This window comes from Rhinolophus ferrumequinum, chromosome 6 (genome assembly GCF_004115265.2).
Source record: "Rhinolophus ferrumequinum isolate MPI-CBG mRhiFer1 chromosome 6, mRhiFer1_v1.p, whole genome shotgun sequence".
Lineage (NCBI taxonomy): Eukaryota > Metazoa > Chordata > Mammalia > Chiroptera > Rhinolophidae > Rhinolophus > Rhinolophus ferrumequinum.
This window is the reverse complement of record NC_046289.1, coordinates 66,628,048-66,644,668: the sequence shown is the minus strand read 5'-3', so window position 1 is coordinate 66,644,668 and position 16,621 is coordinate 66,628,048. Positions and strand designations below refer to the sequence as shown.

General features: G+C 39.3%; 1 protein-coding gene and 1 pseudogene across 1 annotated transcript; both read left to right on the top strand.

Annotated features, from left to right (window-relative positions):
• The first annotated feature begins 296 nt into the window (after positions 1-296).
• TMCO5A (transmembrane and coiled-coil domains 5A) lies at positions 297-13,103 on the top strand. Its single transcript, XM_033106864.1, has 11 exons — positions 297-331; positions 1,337-1,486; positions 1,896-2,016; positions 2,386-2,436; positions 3,140-3,211; positions 5,687-5,743; positions 6,198-6,257; positions 6,685-6,749; positions 7,795-7,852; positions 12,555-12,573; positions 12,883-13,103. Exons 1-11 carry the CDS (start codon positions 297-299, stop codon positions 13,101-13,103), a joined length of 909 nt encoding a protein of 302 aa, XP_032962755.1.
• Positions 10,060-10,175, top strand: LOC117024338 (uncharacterized; annotated as a pseudogene).
• Positions 13,104-16,621: the final 3,518 nt, after the last annotated feature.

Genomic DNA, 16,621 nt, shown 5'->3' with positions numbered 1-16,621 from the left:
ATAAATTTCACAAAGGTTCTGGGTTGGCAAACTATCTCTGAATATATCTGCTAGCAGGACCTGTATCGAATTTTCCAGCACAATATCCTTTCTGAGACATAAACAGATCATGGGCAGAAGAATCAAAAGCCTGGGTTTCTGTCGTAGCCAAAATGTGAGGGTTGGAGGGAGAAAATCGGTTAACTTAATTTTGTTCCTATCTTTTGGGACTCTTAGCTAGTTACTGTTTTTCATAAATAGACTCATTTCCCCAATTCATTAGATACATCTCTGCTGTTATTTTTAGGGAATCTACAATGGGAGAACACAAAGAAAATCTGCTCAATTATGAGTAAGTAATCATGATTACGCAGAGCCACATCGAAGGACCAAGGTATGAAGCAGGTCTGCTATTAATGCTTTCCCTCCTCTCCTTCTGCTCCCATGTACCCATCCCCCACTGCGCTCCACCCCACGTACTCCATGCCTGCCTGAATAGAGAGCTTTTGTCAATCCCCCATCCCAGCCAGCCCTTCCAAGCCAGCCCTTCCAAGCCAGCCTTTCCAAGACAGGACTTTCTTTTCCAAAATCACCCCTCATTCTTACTCATGACAACAGTCCCTCTACCTCACAACCTAGTTAATCACTTCAAAAATAAACCTATTAATAAACTGACACACAAGAAAAAGAAAAGCTTAATGAGAGATTCCCATGTGCCAGGGACCCTTTCTAGACTACTCTAAGAGTGTTACCATTATTTTTTTTCAAATTTACTTCAAAAAAGATGTTTATATTCTTGAAAGTGAATGCCAGGATCATATTTGTATGTGCTCCATGGGCTGGTTCCCATGATAGATTCTCAAGCTTTGGAGCAGGCAATGGAGGAGTTTTGAGATGGGAGGAGGGGGCAAGACTAAAACCCTAGCTACTAGTAGAAACCTCTTGTGCTCGGCATTAAGCCGCACCCAACCATAAGTGATGCCAGCTGTCTGGATAAAGTACTCAATAAAAGCGGATTTTGTGAACAATTTGTGTGAGAAACCATTCTCTTCAATGTAAGAGGCACGTAAGGAAACAAAGCTTCTCCTAGAACCAGAGTGGAGGCACGCTATTAAACTGAGCACTTTGGTGAAGAAAGCCTAGGAAAGACTTCCCTTTCTGAATGAGTTAAGAATAATTGAAACAAATTGTAGAGTGTGATTAAGAAATATAATTTCCTAAGAATGAAAAAAAAAAGGTATGCTCCCAGAAATAGTCAGGTTAATGAATTACATGTCTTCTAGATATTCCTTTTGGCCCAAAGTTTATTGATCTTAAGATAACTTGCCATTGTTCATTTGGGGGGCTGAGTCTATAGGTCAGAGAAAGTAGAAATCTTAAGATTGGTCCAGTCAAAGAGGAACATTAACAGTTTGAACATGGACCTTGAAAAGGACATGCAGAGAATAGATGAAGCAAATCAGGAACTTCTTCTCAAAATCCACAAGAAAGAAGATGATATTCAGAGGTGAGTGCTGGGGTTTCATGATGGGAGGGTACCAATCCAAAAAAAAGGATGTTGAGGGGAAGAGACAAAACTGAATTTTCCGACTCACTCTAGAGACATACATCCTGTACAGCAAAAACTTTCTACTTCATTCTTTGGCATTTCTCTGTGGCTTAAATCCTGAAATACAGCAAGTCTCAGAAGACCGGGTGATATTTACCTGTTAAAAGAACATTGAATGTTTGACTTGGGAAGCAGAGGAATCTTATTTTCCTTGCCTTTAAAGTGATTCTGATTCTAAGGATCCAGGAAAGAAAGGTTTCTAACTTGAGATCCGCATTTATTGCCATTGAGGTCCGCTTAAAACTGACATGTGTTTTATCGGTTTTGAAAGTACCATTTCCTCACAGTGTGTGCTTGTGTCATCCAGGCTGGAAAGTGAAATCACTCAGACCAGAGACTCAGCAGAAAATGAAGAGTGGGAGGGGAATTGCGCCATGCTGGAAAGGGAAAACGCCTTGCAGGAGCTGGAAGAAGAAACAGCCAGACTTGTAAGCAAGAAGCTGAGAAGAGCCATTTGATAGGTTTTATTCCTTATCCTGTCAGATAAGTTAGTCTCCCCTTTTTACATACAAAGAAGAGTCAACTCTAAAGTCATGGCAGAAGGGGTCCATGCATGGAAGGGGATGTGTGGAGGGCAGGATTTCTTTGGTAATATTTAATATTGGGAAGCCCTGCATGTGGGCACCTTTACCCCTGGTAAGTTGTTGTGTATATATTGAGATCAAACCATAGATCCTTTACAGTAAAAGAGTTACTGCACGAACATATCACTGGGCTGAAATGGAGAACAATCAACTGAATAAAGACGATGGTGGTGTGCAAACGCACTCTTACATTCTGCTTCTTTCTCTCAACAGGAAAGGAAGAATGAGGCTCTGATCCACAGTATAGCAGAACTTCAAAGAAAGGTAGGATGGGTCTTTTGTGTTCCCCTGTGTCACCACAGCATCCCAGGTCAATAAAGAGGCAAAGGAGGGAGAATGATTACAGAGGAACCCGCATGTCAGAGAGGTCTGTGCTGGGGTGAGTTCTCCTGCACCCCTCTCCTGAGGCTGGGCCTCATGACCTAAATGCCATGGATTCTCCCTAGAAGTATCAGGTGAAAGCAGTAGGTGGGATATTCAGGGTATTCAGTAATCCAGTGGGTTCTTCATTCTATCACAAGGAAATGGATTCCAACAGACACTCTGTTGAAGTGATTGACTGGAATCTTTGTGGTGAGAGGTTAATTTTACTTTCCACAGAGACTTTTAAAAAAATACCTCTCAAGAATTCCCTTTTCCTTACCCAGGCATTCCCTCTACCTCAGCTCCTACTCAGAATGCAATGATTACCCTACTTTCTGACTCATGCCTGCAGCCCTGAGTGACCCAGAATGGATTAGGGGTTCAGGGAAGTACTCCTGTCTTGAGTGGACTCTATCTTTTGTGGTCAAGACTAGTGAGAAGAAGATGGAGGAAGAATAAAGATGTCTCCTAGGGCACCAAGTATTCACCAAGGGACCATTTCCCGGCAGCTTTTATCAAGGCCAAGTTACTAGCCCCCATGCACTAGAGAATGTCTGTCTTCTGTATTTTTTAATTGGATGTATTTTTTTATTTGAAACCGTAGCTTACAAGGAAATCATTTAAGACAACCAAGTGTGAACCAGGCAACCTAAAGGAAACCCCAGAAGAGTCAACGGTAAACAAAAAACAATTTTGAATGGGTTTGGAGTATGTGACCAGGAAACACGCCTTCAAGTGGAAACAACTGTCAAAGTTGGGATAAATTCTTTATAATTTTAGCCCATGTCAGGCTTAAGCCTGGGTCACTGATTGCTGAATTCTCCTCGGCATTTAGAAGGAATTTCACTCTTAAGCCATATATTTTGTTTTCTCTTCCATCAGCAAAAGCAGAACGTGAATGCACCAATGCATATATAACACTGGAGGCAGTTGAAGTCCCTAATTTAAATCCCGGCCCCAGCACTAATGTGGTGTATGATGTTGGGCAATTTAATCAGCTTCTCCCAGCCTCAGTTTGAAAACTGAATGAAATTGTATATGTAAAATATTCTTTGCTTTTTTGCAGGGAGGGAGGAGGAGACTAAAACCTGGGAAAGTCATATAATTAGTTAAAAGTGATTAGTTAAAAGTCTGGCTGATGTATATGTATGAATTCACCAAGGGGGAGCTAGACAGTTTATACGCCCTGACATTGATTCCAACCCAGAAAATAACTCATTCAATCGGTCACTTGAGTATTTAGTTACCTCTACCTGCTAAGCACATCATACAATGCTTAGCACTTCTCTAATTGGGTTCCATAGCTGAAAACCTGGGTACAACCACAACCCATCTGATCAAAGACGTAAGAATTTGAGACTTACTTATTTTATTCAGAGAGCAGATACAATTCTTGATATTTTCTGTAGAATGACATCTTTGTCCTTGCCTTAATTTCTCTTTAGCTTTTTAAACCCATACTTAAGCCCATACTGTGTGTACGAAGCCTCTGAAGATATGGACACACTAAAAATAGAAAATGAAAGAACAGAGAATTACTCCCCTACCTTCTGTTGGCCAACTTAGTGCTGATGGTCACACAAAAATACAGAAAGTCCAAAGCCACCATGTAAGCTTGCTTGGCAATGCTCATCCAGGAAACTTATCTGAAAAGAAAGAAATCTGGAGCCTGCTTGTATATCAGAAAGAAATTGGAGCTAAGACTAGAAAGGATTAAAAAGCCCCTTGCCTATCCTGGCCATATAACTACAACAGTCAAGAGATTGATTTTCTTCCTTTTTCTGCCCAGAAAAAGTCTTCCTGACAAAAATCCCACCAGTATCTAGTGGTGACACTTTAAGTCTGGCTACGACTCAGACATTGTCTTGAAAATATATAGCCCTTAGGACATTTGGCTGTCTGGCCCTGGATGTAATTGACTGGAGGGTAAAGAAACTGTTAGAGGAATCCAGATGTGAAATAATGGTACCTAGATGAAAGTGGAAAAATAGAGATGAAAATGGAAGGAAGGAAAGATGTGGTCATGTCTGTTCTACCTACAAAATATATCCCAAATGCATCCATTCCTCTCTATCTGCTACTATTGCTAATACTACCCTTTTGCAAGCCATCATCACCTCTCACCTGGATGCTGAAGTAGCTTCCCAACTAGTCATCGAGCTTCTCCTCTTATTCCTAACAATCAACTTTCCGCACACAGAAAAGTCTTCTTTAAAAACACAAATCAGAGTGTGACCACTTCTTCAAGCTCTCTCCTGGCTTCTCACTGCAATTAGAATAAAGAACCAAACTCCTTCTGGAAGCTATAATGCCCTACATACTCTCGTCTGTATCTACCATTCCCCATCTCATCTCCTTCTTACCAGTCTCCCCTATGCTCCGGCCACATAACTTCTCCACACACATCAGATTTGTGCTACTTCACAGTCTTGGCCCTTTGCTGTAACTTTTTCATGGGATACATTTCTTCCTAATCCCCCATTGGTCTACTATTTCTCACTTAGACTTCAGCTCAAATGTCACCTAATCAGAGAGACCTTAGGCAATAATAGCTCTTGCACCATCACTCACTCTCATCACGTTACTCTGTTTTCATTTCCTTCATAGCTCTTATCGTTATTATCATGTTGGCTTATGCCTTTTGTCCCCCAACTAGAATGTCAGCTCTGTGAGGCAGAGAGCCTCTCAATCCTGTTACCACTGTCTCCTCAGCACTCCCATTGTCCCCTCCCTGTCTCTCCAGCACAGTGGCCAATATAGACTAGGCTTTCATCAAATAGTTAAGGAAGGAATAGAAGGAATAAGGAATACAAGGAGGGAGAAAGGAGTGAGCAATGAATATATAAAAGGAAGAGTGAAGTGTTTCAAGATTGATGTTTTTTCCTAAGAGAAATAGCTAAGAAAGAAGTAAGAAGGAAACTAGGGGTGAAGGAAGCATTGATGGATGCTAAGGGGTCAAAAGTGTAGAAGAGCAGGTTGACCAGGCAGCTTCAAAGGACACTGGATGATGGCTTGACCCCTCCATCAAAAAGACAAAGGATATCTCGCCTGATATACTCCAACCACCTGTGACGTAACCTTTGCCATTTCAGAATGGAATCCTGTATGATTTTCACCTTGCCGAGTTACCGGTCTCCTCTCCTTTCTATAGGTTAAGTTACAACAGCTGGAAGCTTCCTGTGCTGACCAAGAGAAGGAACTGACCAAGGTCAGGATGGTAACTTCAATGGTACTTCTCGAAAGGAAGGGAAATTTGATCCTCGGTCAGACAACCTAATATATTCCTGAAATGATCTAGTTATAACAAGGTTCCACATCCTGACCATTATGGGGCCAAGGAGGGGATGACAAAAAGGAACATCAATGCAGTCCCCTAGGTTACCTTCTCTTTAACCTTTTTACAGGGTACATTCCATAATCTATATCTTCAACAAATTAATATCTATTCTTCTCCCAACTGTTCCCAAATCATTCCATTTGGGACTGTAAAATACTGCTTATTCATCCTCAAAAAAAGGACATGCGTTCATATATACAGCAAAAACATATGTAGAACAATTAGAAAACAACATTCAGGGTCTGGGACAATGGAGAAAATGAGTACACTCTTGTTCTTATAGCAACTTACTCAGAGAAATTTTAAACTGAATTTTGGTTCTCAGGTAATGGAAGACTTTGCGTTTGTGGCCCAGCTCTGTGAAGACCAAGCCCTCTGCATAAAGGTACAGCTTCTAATAAAGGAATAGCCAAGGGTGTGTTAAGGTACAGGATGAAATGGAACCAGGATTTTCAAAGAATACTGTCTGGAACCATTTTAACTCTTAAAGGTGGCACTAAAAGGGACTTTAAGGTCCTCGAAACTCTACCACCAATATCATTCTATTACTGCCCTGGTCTCCAAGCCTCAGTGCTGTTAAACCAGCAATGAACTCTTTTCCTATATCTAATCTCAATTATCCCGGAGACCTGCCCATTGGTGAAGTGTAGTGAGAGGTCAGCCGTGGGAGGGTGAAGACTAAGAAAGGGGATAAAGTGGCAGTGGGAACGCCAAACATTCACGTCACAATGTAATGATACATGCTTATTATGATTAGAAAAAGCATAAAACTTCTAATTAGTAACTGTGGTTTCTTTTATTTCTCTTTGAAGAAGTACCAGGAAACTTTGAGGAAAATAGAAGAAGAATTAGAGACTCGGTTCCTTGAGAGAGAAGTGTGAGCTTTGACAAACAAAGGAACATCCTGGTTTTAGTGGTAACTCCATCTCAGCCTGGGTCAGAGCAAACATTTCTCTGACCAATTCCTACATGGAATTGAGTGAGCCCCAAGACCACATCTCATTCTCCTCTGTTAGTGAGCTGGTTTACCCCCACTAATCCACACCGACTTTAAACTGCAGGGCCCTCTCCCATCCTTCTTAAAAGACTTGAGAAACACATCTCCCTTCATAAGTTTATCACATTATCAATTATTCAACTTTACACTAAAGTCAGGAACATGTGCTTTAAAAAGTATTAGTGCTCGGGGGCAAGGGGTAAGCTCAGTTGGTTAGAGCATGATGCTCGTAACACCTGGGTTGCTGGTTCGATCCCCACATGGGCCACTGTGAGCTGCACCCTCCACAACTAGATTGAAACAACCATTTGACTTGGAGCTGATGGGTCCTGGAAAAACACACTTAAAATAAATAAAAGTTTTTTAAAAAATCTTTATTGCTCGGGCAGTTTGATTAAGTGGATATTTTTAATATGTCACAGAAAAGGCCTTAAAACTTAATACCATCCTTACTTCCCCCAAACATGGAAAAACCGCACAATGTGGAATAGGAATGAAACTAACCTCTAGACACACAGTAAAGCTAGCATAGTATGAAACTCAAACTGTATACTATATTGAACTATGAATATTAAAAATTAGAGATGATAAATAAGCATCCAAATGATGAGACACCAAAAACCTCACTTCCATTTCTTGACCCTCTTTAGAAGTTTAATCTTAATTCAGTCAAGAAGCATTCTATTTATTAAATATTTTGGATCTTGGGATCAATAGAAAAAGACCTTGCAATACAGCTAGTATAACTGAAGAACTGACTTTTTTTGTATTTTAATTAATTTAAATGTAAATATCTGCATGTAGTCACTGGCTATAATAGTGGACAGCATAGCTGTAAAATATAAAACTGTTTTTAAATAACCATCACATAGTATAAATATGTGAGTGTACTTTATTCAATTCCTATTTTAATTATTTTCCCCAGATCAAAAGTCTTGAACATGAACTCTGCAAGAAAAGAGTATGACAGTCAAAATAATAAGGTAAGCCCTCCATTCCATCTTCAGCTTCTCTCAGCGTCACTGCCTTTCAAAGGAGTTTCCTACATCCTACAAGCCACAAAACATGTACCAATCTTCCAATGTACATTTTCCAAGAGGAGTACCAGACACAATTCCAAAGCATTCCAAACCTAAACAAACAAAGAGGATGCTAAGAAACAATCGTCTTCTCTCTCTTACAGGCATGTTCTCAGAGAAACTAGCCTAAGACCTAAGACAGTTCAGAACAAAAGCAAGAAAGAACATTAACTGAGGATACACTCTGTGGAGAGGAGGCCAATACATGATACATACACCACTCACTCCTTCCATCTCCCAAAATCACAGTCCTCTTTCCTGATGATCCCAACATGGTTTCAAATCTTTCACCACACAGAGCACCAGGCATCTATCACCATCTAATCAGAGTTGGCCTGTGAATTAAAACATAAGAGGTCATTGCTTCTTTATGATACAGATTCAGTTATACTAATATTTAACATTACGATGTCACCAGAATATATGGAAAGGTCTGAAGGAAATAGAATTGGATGTAGAGCACCAAGCCTCTTCGCCTATGTGGCATCTTATGGAAGCACGTATATAGGGCTGAAAGATAAAGTTTTAGGGGGACATTAATTTTGCAATTTGCATTTGCTTTAGAGTTAAGGTTGACATTCACCAGAAATTTTATGTTGTTGAGACATAGAGTCTTCATAATCTCAGCAAAGAGAAGTCATTTCTTCCTGAAAAGCCAGTATCAATGACTGACCATTGTCGTCGGAGTCATCCAAATGCTTGGATCTATGTTACACAACATTCACAGTTGCCATTGTTCCCTTTGTCCTGAACAAGCTATTCGGACCCCAAGCTTGCATATTCCCCTCAGCAAACAATATCCCCGAAATTAACCTCTCTAGAACCAATCGAGGCATGCCCCCAGATGTGCGCCACCACCATCTGCAGTGGCTCATCAAAGTCTTCCCTCTGACCACCAAGCAGAGAAAAACAGAGTTCTCTTTACCAAGATTGTTGGTCCCATGATGGTTCCATGACCTATGAGGTTTGAACAATCTTTATAGAGAGGCTGCCTAAGCAACCAAGCAGCTGGCATGCCACTTAATCTCGCTCAAGCTATAGAACCAAATTTGTAACCTGGAAAGTTTTTTTCTAACGCTAATCTGCGAGACTCATTTCCATAATTTTAAATGATCATTCACTCCTCCTTCCTTTGTATTTCACAAGAAAATTAAAAGGAAAATGAAATAACCAAGAAAATGTTCAAGAAGAGAGAGACCACAGAAATCCAGGATATATCCTCACATTTACATTTTTATACCTTTTAAAATGTATCCCTTAGAATAAGTTTGTATGGTTTTCATAGCCTGTAAACTTCTCTAAGGATTACTGGCTAAGTAGAAGGTAAGGGAGCACTTAAGAAAGCCCAGAATCAGAAACCCAGGTTTCAGGCCTGGCCCTGTCACTTACTAGCTGTACAACCTTGGGCAACATACTTTACTTTTCTATGCCTTCATTTGTTCCTATCAGTATAGAAAAAGGTAACACAACATTTTACACATATACATATATATATATGTATAATTATCTTTGAAAATCTCATCTGTTTATGCATATGTTAAAAATTGTAAGATATTACCTAAATATAAAGTTTAACTAATGGCTCACTGAATATTATTTGACAGTGATGATACCTTCCAGAAATTGCTTATTTATCAATGTGCCTTCTTCTCTCAGGATAATTCTCTCCTAAAGAAGGGAATATGGTTCTGTGAAAGGTAAGTAAATGCCTTTGAGTAAACTATCTGGAAAACTGGAAGTTCTACTGAGCCCTCCTGGCAGACAGCAAAGTCTAGACAAGGAGAACCTGTACACACACACACACATACACACACACACACACACACACACACACACACACAGTCAAGCCAACAGACTAATGTTATCAATGACTACATTTCTCAGTTCTAATGTTATGACTTCCTTGTTCAAAGGCAATTACTAACTCAACTTTTCAGTATTAGAAGTCTGGTACTTTCGGTATTAGAAGCCTGGTAGCCATCAGAAACAACAATCGTATCACCTAAAAGAGAGACGGCAAATCTCATACTTACTCCCTTTTCCCTTTAACAATTTGAATTAGAGTAATGTATCTGGTTCCCCAGCCGCATCAGCAGATTAGAAATGGAGAGATCCTTCTGTGGTTCCTAAGCGTGATGGTTGGGTTTTCACGCTATTGTGTGCAATGTTCCTCCCTCAACACTTGTTATTATAACAATAACAATGTCAGCACATTACCCCTTTGACATTAAAAATAGATACATACATAAACGGGGAAGAATTTCTAAATGCAAGTATACTACTGCCTAACAGCAGATAAAAGAGAAAAACGATTGTGAAAAAGAAACAGCACCTAACACTACCCAGCACATAATAGCTCTAAAATGCTTGTTAAGCTAAATAAGAACTCAAGATTCAAACAACTGAGTGGATATTAGTGCTGAGGGAATCACTGTGATAGCAAAGTAAAATTGGTATTTATGAAGCCCCTGCATTTTCAAGAAAAGGTCAATGTTCAATAGAATCTGTTTAAGGAGGCATAGAGAAACATACATTCAAAGTGGTATGAAATGTGATTTTGAAAGTGTTCCATCAATATAATTAACATAAAATTATTAGTGTTTAAAGGTCACCTCCAATTATCTAGAAATTTTGTTTAAGGGGATAACCCTTCATATGAGATAAGTGAAGTATTACATAAATCGATACCATGTTTCCTTGAAAATAAGACCCAGCCAGACAATCAGCTCTAATGCATGTTTTGGAGAAAAAAATTAATATAAGACCCAGTATTATATTATATTATATTATATATTATATTATACCGGGTCTTATATTAATTTTTGCTCCAAACAACGCATTATCCGGCTAGGTCTTATTTTCAAGGAAACAATGTATCCCTAAATACAACGGTCCAGGAACAACTAGCAGAATTTTCCCTAGAACTCCAAGAGAACCTCATGACATCCTGCACATCTTGCTCATCACACCAAATTACAAATGTCTTTCCTCTTGTTCTGCTCCAACATCCTGTGGGCACTGGTGTATTGGGCACTCATTCAGAGACATGAAAGCTAGGTGATTCCTAGGATTCTCCCTGGAAATGTCATCTCAGAGAGGTTATCTCAAAACCTTCTCATGAATATTATACCCAGCTTCAGGCAGAATGGTGGGAATTAGAAAGGGCTTCTGATTCCAATTCTGACCAAAATGCTGTACTAGAATGAATCCTGGCTACTGTCAACAAGATTAACTCCACAGGAAAACTTTAAAAAACTGGTGGGGAAGGGGCTGTTTTGGGCGGGTGAGTGGAGGTGGTTAGTGAATTTGTCCTGGGGCAGGAGGCAGCCCAGCACAGCTGGACAAGGGTAATATAGGAAAGAAAGCAATGGAGATTTGTTCCTGAAAATCACATTAAAACCACAAAGGCAAAAGAATTCATCAGTTGAAGAAATCAAGACCACCATAGGGAAATTTAGGACATGTATTAGGAAATATTAGAGATAACATGAATGAAAGAAGAGAAATATCATAGTCATGGATAGGAAGCCTTAATATCATACATATATTGATTGTCTACAAATGGTTAAAAGAGTCAATTCAATTCCAAACTCGCCAAAAGATTTTTCATGGAATTGATTAAAATGATTCTAAAAAACACTGTATATGGAAGAGTAAAGGATAAAAAATAACCTGGACAATTTTAAAGAAGTACTAGGAGTGGGGAACAGGCCCTTCCGGATATCAGGACTTGCAATGAAGCTACAATAATTATGAAAGTGCAGTATTATCAGAGGAATAGGAATAGGAATAGAAATTGAACAAAAATCTCAGAAACAGTGCACATATACAACTTTGATATGTGACAGCAATTGTGTGTCAGAGGGGAAAGTAAGAACTGTTTGATAAATATTGTGGGGGAAAAAATGGTTAGCAAGGTGGAAAAAAATAAAATTGGAATACTACTATAAAGTATATACAAAAAGCAAGCCAAGATGTTAAGGACTTCAATGTCAAAAACACAAAAACAAAAACAAAAAAACCTTTAAAACTCAGCATTAGTTATCTACTACTGCCACATAACAAATACTCTGACACTCAGTGGCTTCAAACAACAAATGCGTATTATTTCACAGTTTCTGTGGATCAGGAATCTGTGAACCTCTTAGTTGGGTGGTGCTAGGGCTTGTTATGTGGTTGTAGTTAAGATGTTAGCTTTGGGGTGGAGAATGTTATGTTTTTTGGTGTTTTTTTTAAACAAGACACAAAAAGCACTAATTCTACTTAAAGAAAGGGCTGGATCAACTATTTTATTAAAATTAATGACTTTTGTTCTTTAACACTTGAGAGCAAGTGAAAGTTATAAAATAGAGACAAGATACTCAAAATACATACAGGGGAAAAGGACTGATACCAAGAACATGTAAAAACTCCTACAATTAATAACAAGGCCTAAACAACCTAGGAGATAAATGGACAAGAGGAAACACACAACACCAATAAACAGATAGATGTTCAGTATCACTGTTCACCAGGAAAATACAAATCAAGACCACAATGAAATATTATTTTACCTACATATGATTGGCCAAATTTAAAAATCCAACCTTAGCAAGGTGTTGAAGAGGGTGTAGATTCACAGAAATGTATATCCTTCAGATGGGGTATAAATTGGTGCCACTACTTTGTAAAACAATTTTCAGAAATAAAAATGAAAATAATAAATAAACAAACAAGATAATTTCAGATAGTGACAAATACTAAGCAAAAATTAAACATGGTGATAGAAGAGAGAGTAGCTGGCAGGCCAGCATATGGGAAGGGTCTACCTTTATCAGTGGTTGCTGGGAATGGAGACAATGAGTGGGAGACATTTGAATACCAAGAAGGAGCCAGACATGTGTTTAGGTATGACTTATTATTTTGTTCCAGGTTTGCTAATCTTTGATTAATAGTCTCTTGGCTTTCTCTTTTCAGGATTTTTCGACATCTCTTTTTCAGCACCCTATTTTTCATCAGACTTCTTGGCTACTTGTTTTTCTATATAACTTTTATAAATCCAGATGTTCTTATCAACATACTGCCCAAGATACTGAGCAGGGGCATCTTGTGGAAACTAAGTTGCTTCCTCTTTCCATCTCTCACGCTTGAGACAGAGGACATGTTACCGCACTGATGCCCAAGAAATATCCTTGAGCGAAAGAAACAAGTGGTATCAGTCTAGGAGATGGAGGAGCGTGTGGAGGGAAAAGGTTTTCTTCAGTTTTCCCCTTGAGGTTTGCCTATTTGATTACATTCCCTCCCTATGTTGTCTTTCCAAGATTGACCTTGCTCAGTAAAGAGCTGTGTCTATAGATCTCTGTGGCTATATGGATAAGCTAAACAGTACCAGATAGTAAACAAACTAGATCATTTTTAGAATAATGCCAGAGATGCTAAGCAAACGTAAGAGTTTATCAGTTCTTCTAGTGAATCTTAAAAATCTAAGAAAATGGAGCTCTGCAATGTGGAAGACTGCTCACTACTTATATTAGAACTCTTTTTGGTGGCTGGTAACCTCAGCTTATGCTAATTTATAAATTTATAGCAAAAAAAAATGTATTGCCTCAATGAACTAAAAACCTGGAGCTTCAGGCATGGCTGGATCAAGAAGCCTCAAAGCAAGGCTACTGGGTTTCATCTCTCTCTTTTCTCTTTGAATGGGCATTCTCCTCTTGGTGGTAAAATGTCCTTGGGAAGGTATGAAGGAGAGACAAATATGTCACATGCATACATGACATATGATCCTACAATAGATTATATATGCATACAATCCTACAATAGAAAAATAGAGGGAGTGATTCCCCATGGCAGTGTCCATTAGGATGTGACATGAGATCCAAGGATGATGCTAGTCTGAGAGAGAGAATAGCATGCCAGTCACTAAATAAGATAGTGTCAGTAAATAAGTCCACATGTCAGCAAAGCCATTATTTACTAAAAGAGTAAAAGCATCTTCTACCCTAGATGAATATTTTAAATAGAAATAACCAAACAGAAGTATCAAAAAATTGAGTAACTTTCTTAATCTGGTAAATTTATAGAATGAGTAAATTCTTCCTTCACTCTAGGCTTCAGAGAAAACCAAAGCCTTTTCTCCTGACAATCATCACTGTTTCCCCGAAAATAAGACCGAGCCGGACAATCACCTCTAATGCGTCTTTTGGAGCAAAAATTAATATAAGACCGGTCTTATTTTACTGTAATATGAGACTGGGCAATATAATATAATATAATATAATTAATATAATATCGAGTCATATTAATTTTTGCTCCAAAAGATGCATTAGAGGTAATTGTCCGGCTAGGTCTTATTTTCGGGGAAATACGGTAGAGTAATGCAAAAATACTGGTAGTCTGACAATACAAATAAGTGAGTTATTTACCCAGCCCCTAAATGGAAATACCCTCCACCATGTCAGCAAGATCTGCATTGAATGCTCTGTTAATTCCTGCAATGAATGGCAGTGAGATTCCGGGATCCAGTGGAATCTGGAAGTTTCCTTCCACTGGGTGGCTAATGCCGCATTAAACTGGACTTCATTCTTGGCAAAAGGAAACGTGTGGCAGGCTTCCATTGACCAGCGCCCTGCCACATGATAGAGAAGAAATGCACACCCCCTAAACTCAAGAATTTAAACTCTGGAATCATGAACGAAAAAGTACTTATCCATATTGTGGTGTCAGAGTCATTTAAGAGAAGTTTTCTCAAAAATTTCCTTTCATGCATGTTTCATTCCTCATCACTCTATTAGCTGCAACTCAGTGGCATAATGCTGAGAAAACACCTCAAAAATTATTGTAGATCGTGCGTATCCCTAATGCCCCCTTAAAATCCACAGAATTCCCCTTTTCGTTGTTTAAAGTAAAGGTAAATATTGGCTATTGTTTGGGGTCATACCCAGAGTACAGTAACTGAGAGTGAGAATTTAGAGCACAGATGTCCGCTCAAACGGTAAGGAGAGCCAGCTAAAAAGAAAAAAAGAAAAAAGAAAACTGTTCCCAGAAGGCAGAGAAAGTTAACAGTTTCCACCATGTAACATCATTACTGTAGAAAAGGATTCTGTGGTGTTTTAGATGGATTTATTAAAAAGATGAGGAAAGGGAGGGGAAGGGGAGAGAGAAGAGGGAGAGAAGTGAAAAAAGGGAGGAGGAAAGAAAGGAAGAAACATATGTCGATCCTTTGCTGGTGTAAACTTGGACATTGCACTGCTGTTTTATATGCTGACTTTATTTCATCACAGCTTCCCTAAAGTGGTTTAAAATTTTTCATTTTATAACACTGAGAAGTAGTGGTCTTCTAAAGGCAAGGTTCAAGGGTTAAAATCCCTGTTTTGAAGATTCTTTCTGCTAAGAAACCTAACTAAGAGAAGCTCTTCTGTGTTTGCAGTGAAAACTAGGAAGGGAGCACTCCTATGCAGCGTTTCTGCCTACAAACAAATGTAGGGGCAGTAAGCTGCTGTTAGCTGGGCCGTCTTTCTTCTGCTGCTGAATGTTTACAGCTGAAATGGGCTCTGGGTACCAGCAGCTGGCCTCCCTCCCAGGGTCTTGATGGTGCAGAGCAGCCTGCTTTGGCTCTGGAGCAATGCACTTCCCTCATGATTTGACCACCGCTGCATGGCTCCCTCTGGAACAGTAGAGGGCACTGTTCCACGGTGACTGTGCGTCTCCTCAGAAACTGTTTCTCCATAGGTAATTTATACGCGTTAGATGCAGACCAGATGGAGGAAGGTCCATGATAACAGCAAACCTGCCCCACTTTTTCAGATTCGTAGACCAGAGCGGTTTGAACATCAAGAACATAGGCAATAAACGTAGTACCCTATCCCAAGGGCTGAGTCACTACCTGCAATTATTACCTGCCTAAAATCTTCAGAATATGTGTCCTGAGTAGATTTCCTTACATAGTGTCTGTCCTTACATCTATGTCTAGCTTGAATCAGGACTCCACACTTTGATAAATCCCCAAACTAGATCTCACTCTTCCGTGCTACATATATTAAGTTTTATAAATATACAAACTGAAGATTCATGGAGACAGAGGAAAAGGATGCATGTTGTTCATCATTCTAGAAACTGAATCAAATTTCCCCTTGGTGACGTGTATTTTTCCTTTTCAAAGTCCTCTCTCCTCTCGATTCCTTAAATAATCCACCTTCTTCTTCCTCCACACAGCTTTAAAAAAAGAAAAAATTCTGCCCAGAACCATTCCATTCTCCCTCTCAGATTATGTTTTCCACTCAACAAAACCAAAGTTTAGGAGTTACCTGTAAACCAAATTCTTCCCACCACACACGCTACGATGCCTCAGCAGACCCAGAAAGAGCTCTGGGAGTTTGTCATGACACTCACCTAGCCCCTTCAGAGCAGATATGATGTAAACGATCATAAATTCCATGTATTGAGCACTAATTATGTGCCAAGCACTTTACTAAGTGTTTCGCTTGCATTCATTATTGTATAATCACAGTCTTCCAAGGTAGATATTATTATACCCAGTTTATAAGTAAGGAAGCTAGTTCTGAGAGCAAAGGAAACAACAAAGTTCTGAGTTGAAACAACCAGCAGCTAAGCCTATGTCTGGCTCCAAAACTTGGCCTGTAAAACCCCTATTGGTGACAGCAGATGTTCATCAGACAGCTGGCCAAGGAGAAG

Bases quoted from the DNA above. Each gene is read 5' to 3' on its own strand.
- TMCO5A (XM_033106864.1), top strand. From the start codon at position 297: ATGGGAGAACACAAAGAAAATCTGCTCAATTATGA. The intron at 2,017-2,385 runs GTAAGCAAGAAG...TTCTCTCAACAG, and splicing joins AAGAAGAAACAGCCAGACTT to GAAAGGAAGAATGAGGCTCT. The intron at 3,212-5,686 runs GTAAACAAAAAA...TCCTTTCTATAG, and splicing joins AAACCCCAGAAGAGTCAACG to GTTAAGTTACAACAGCTGGA.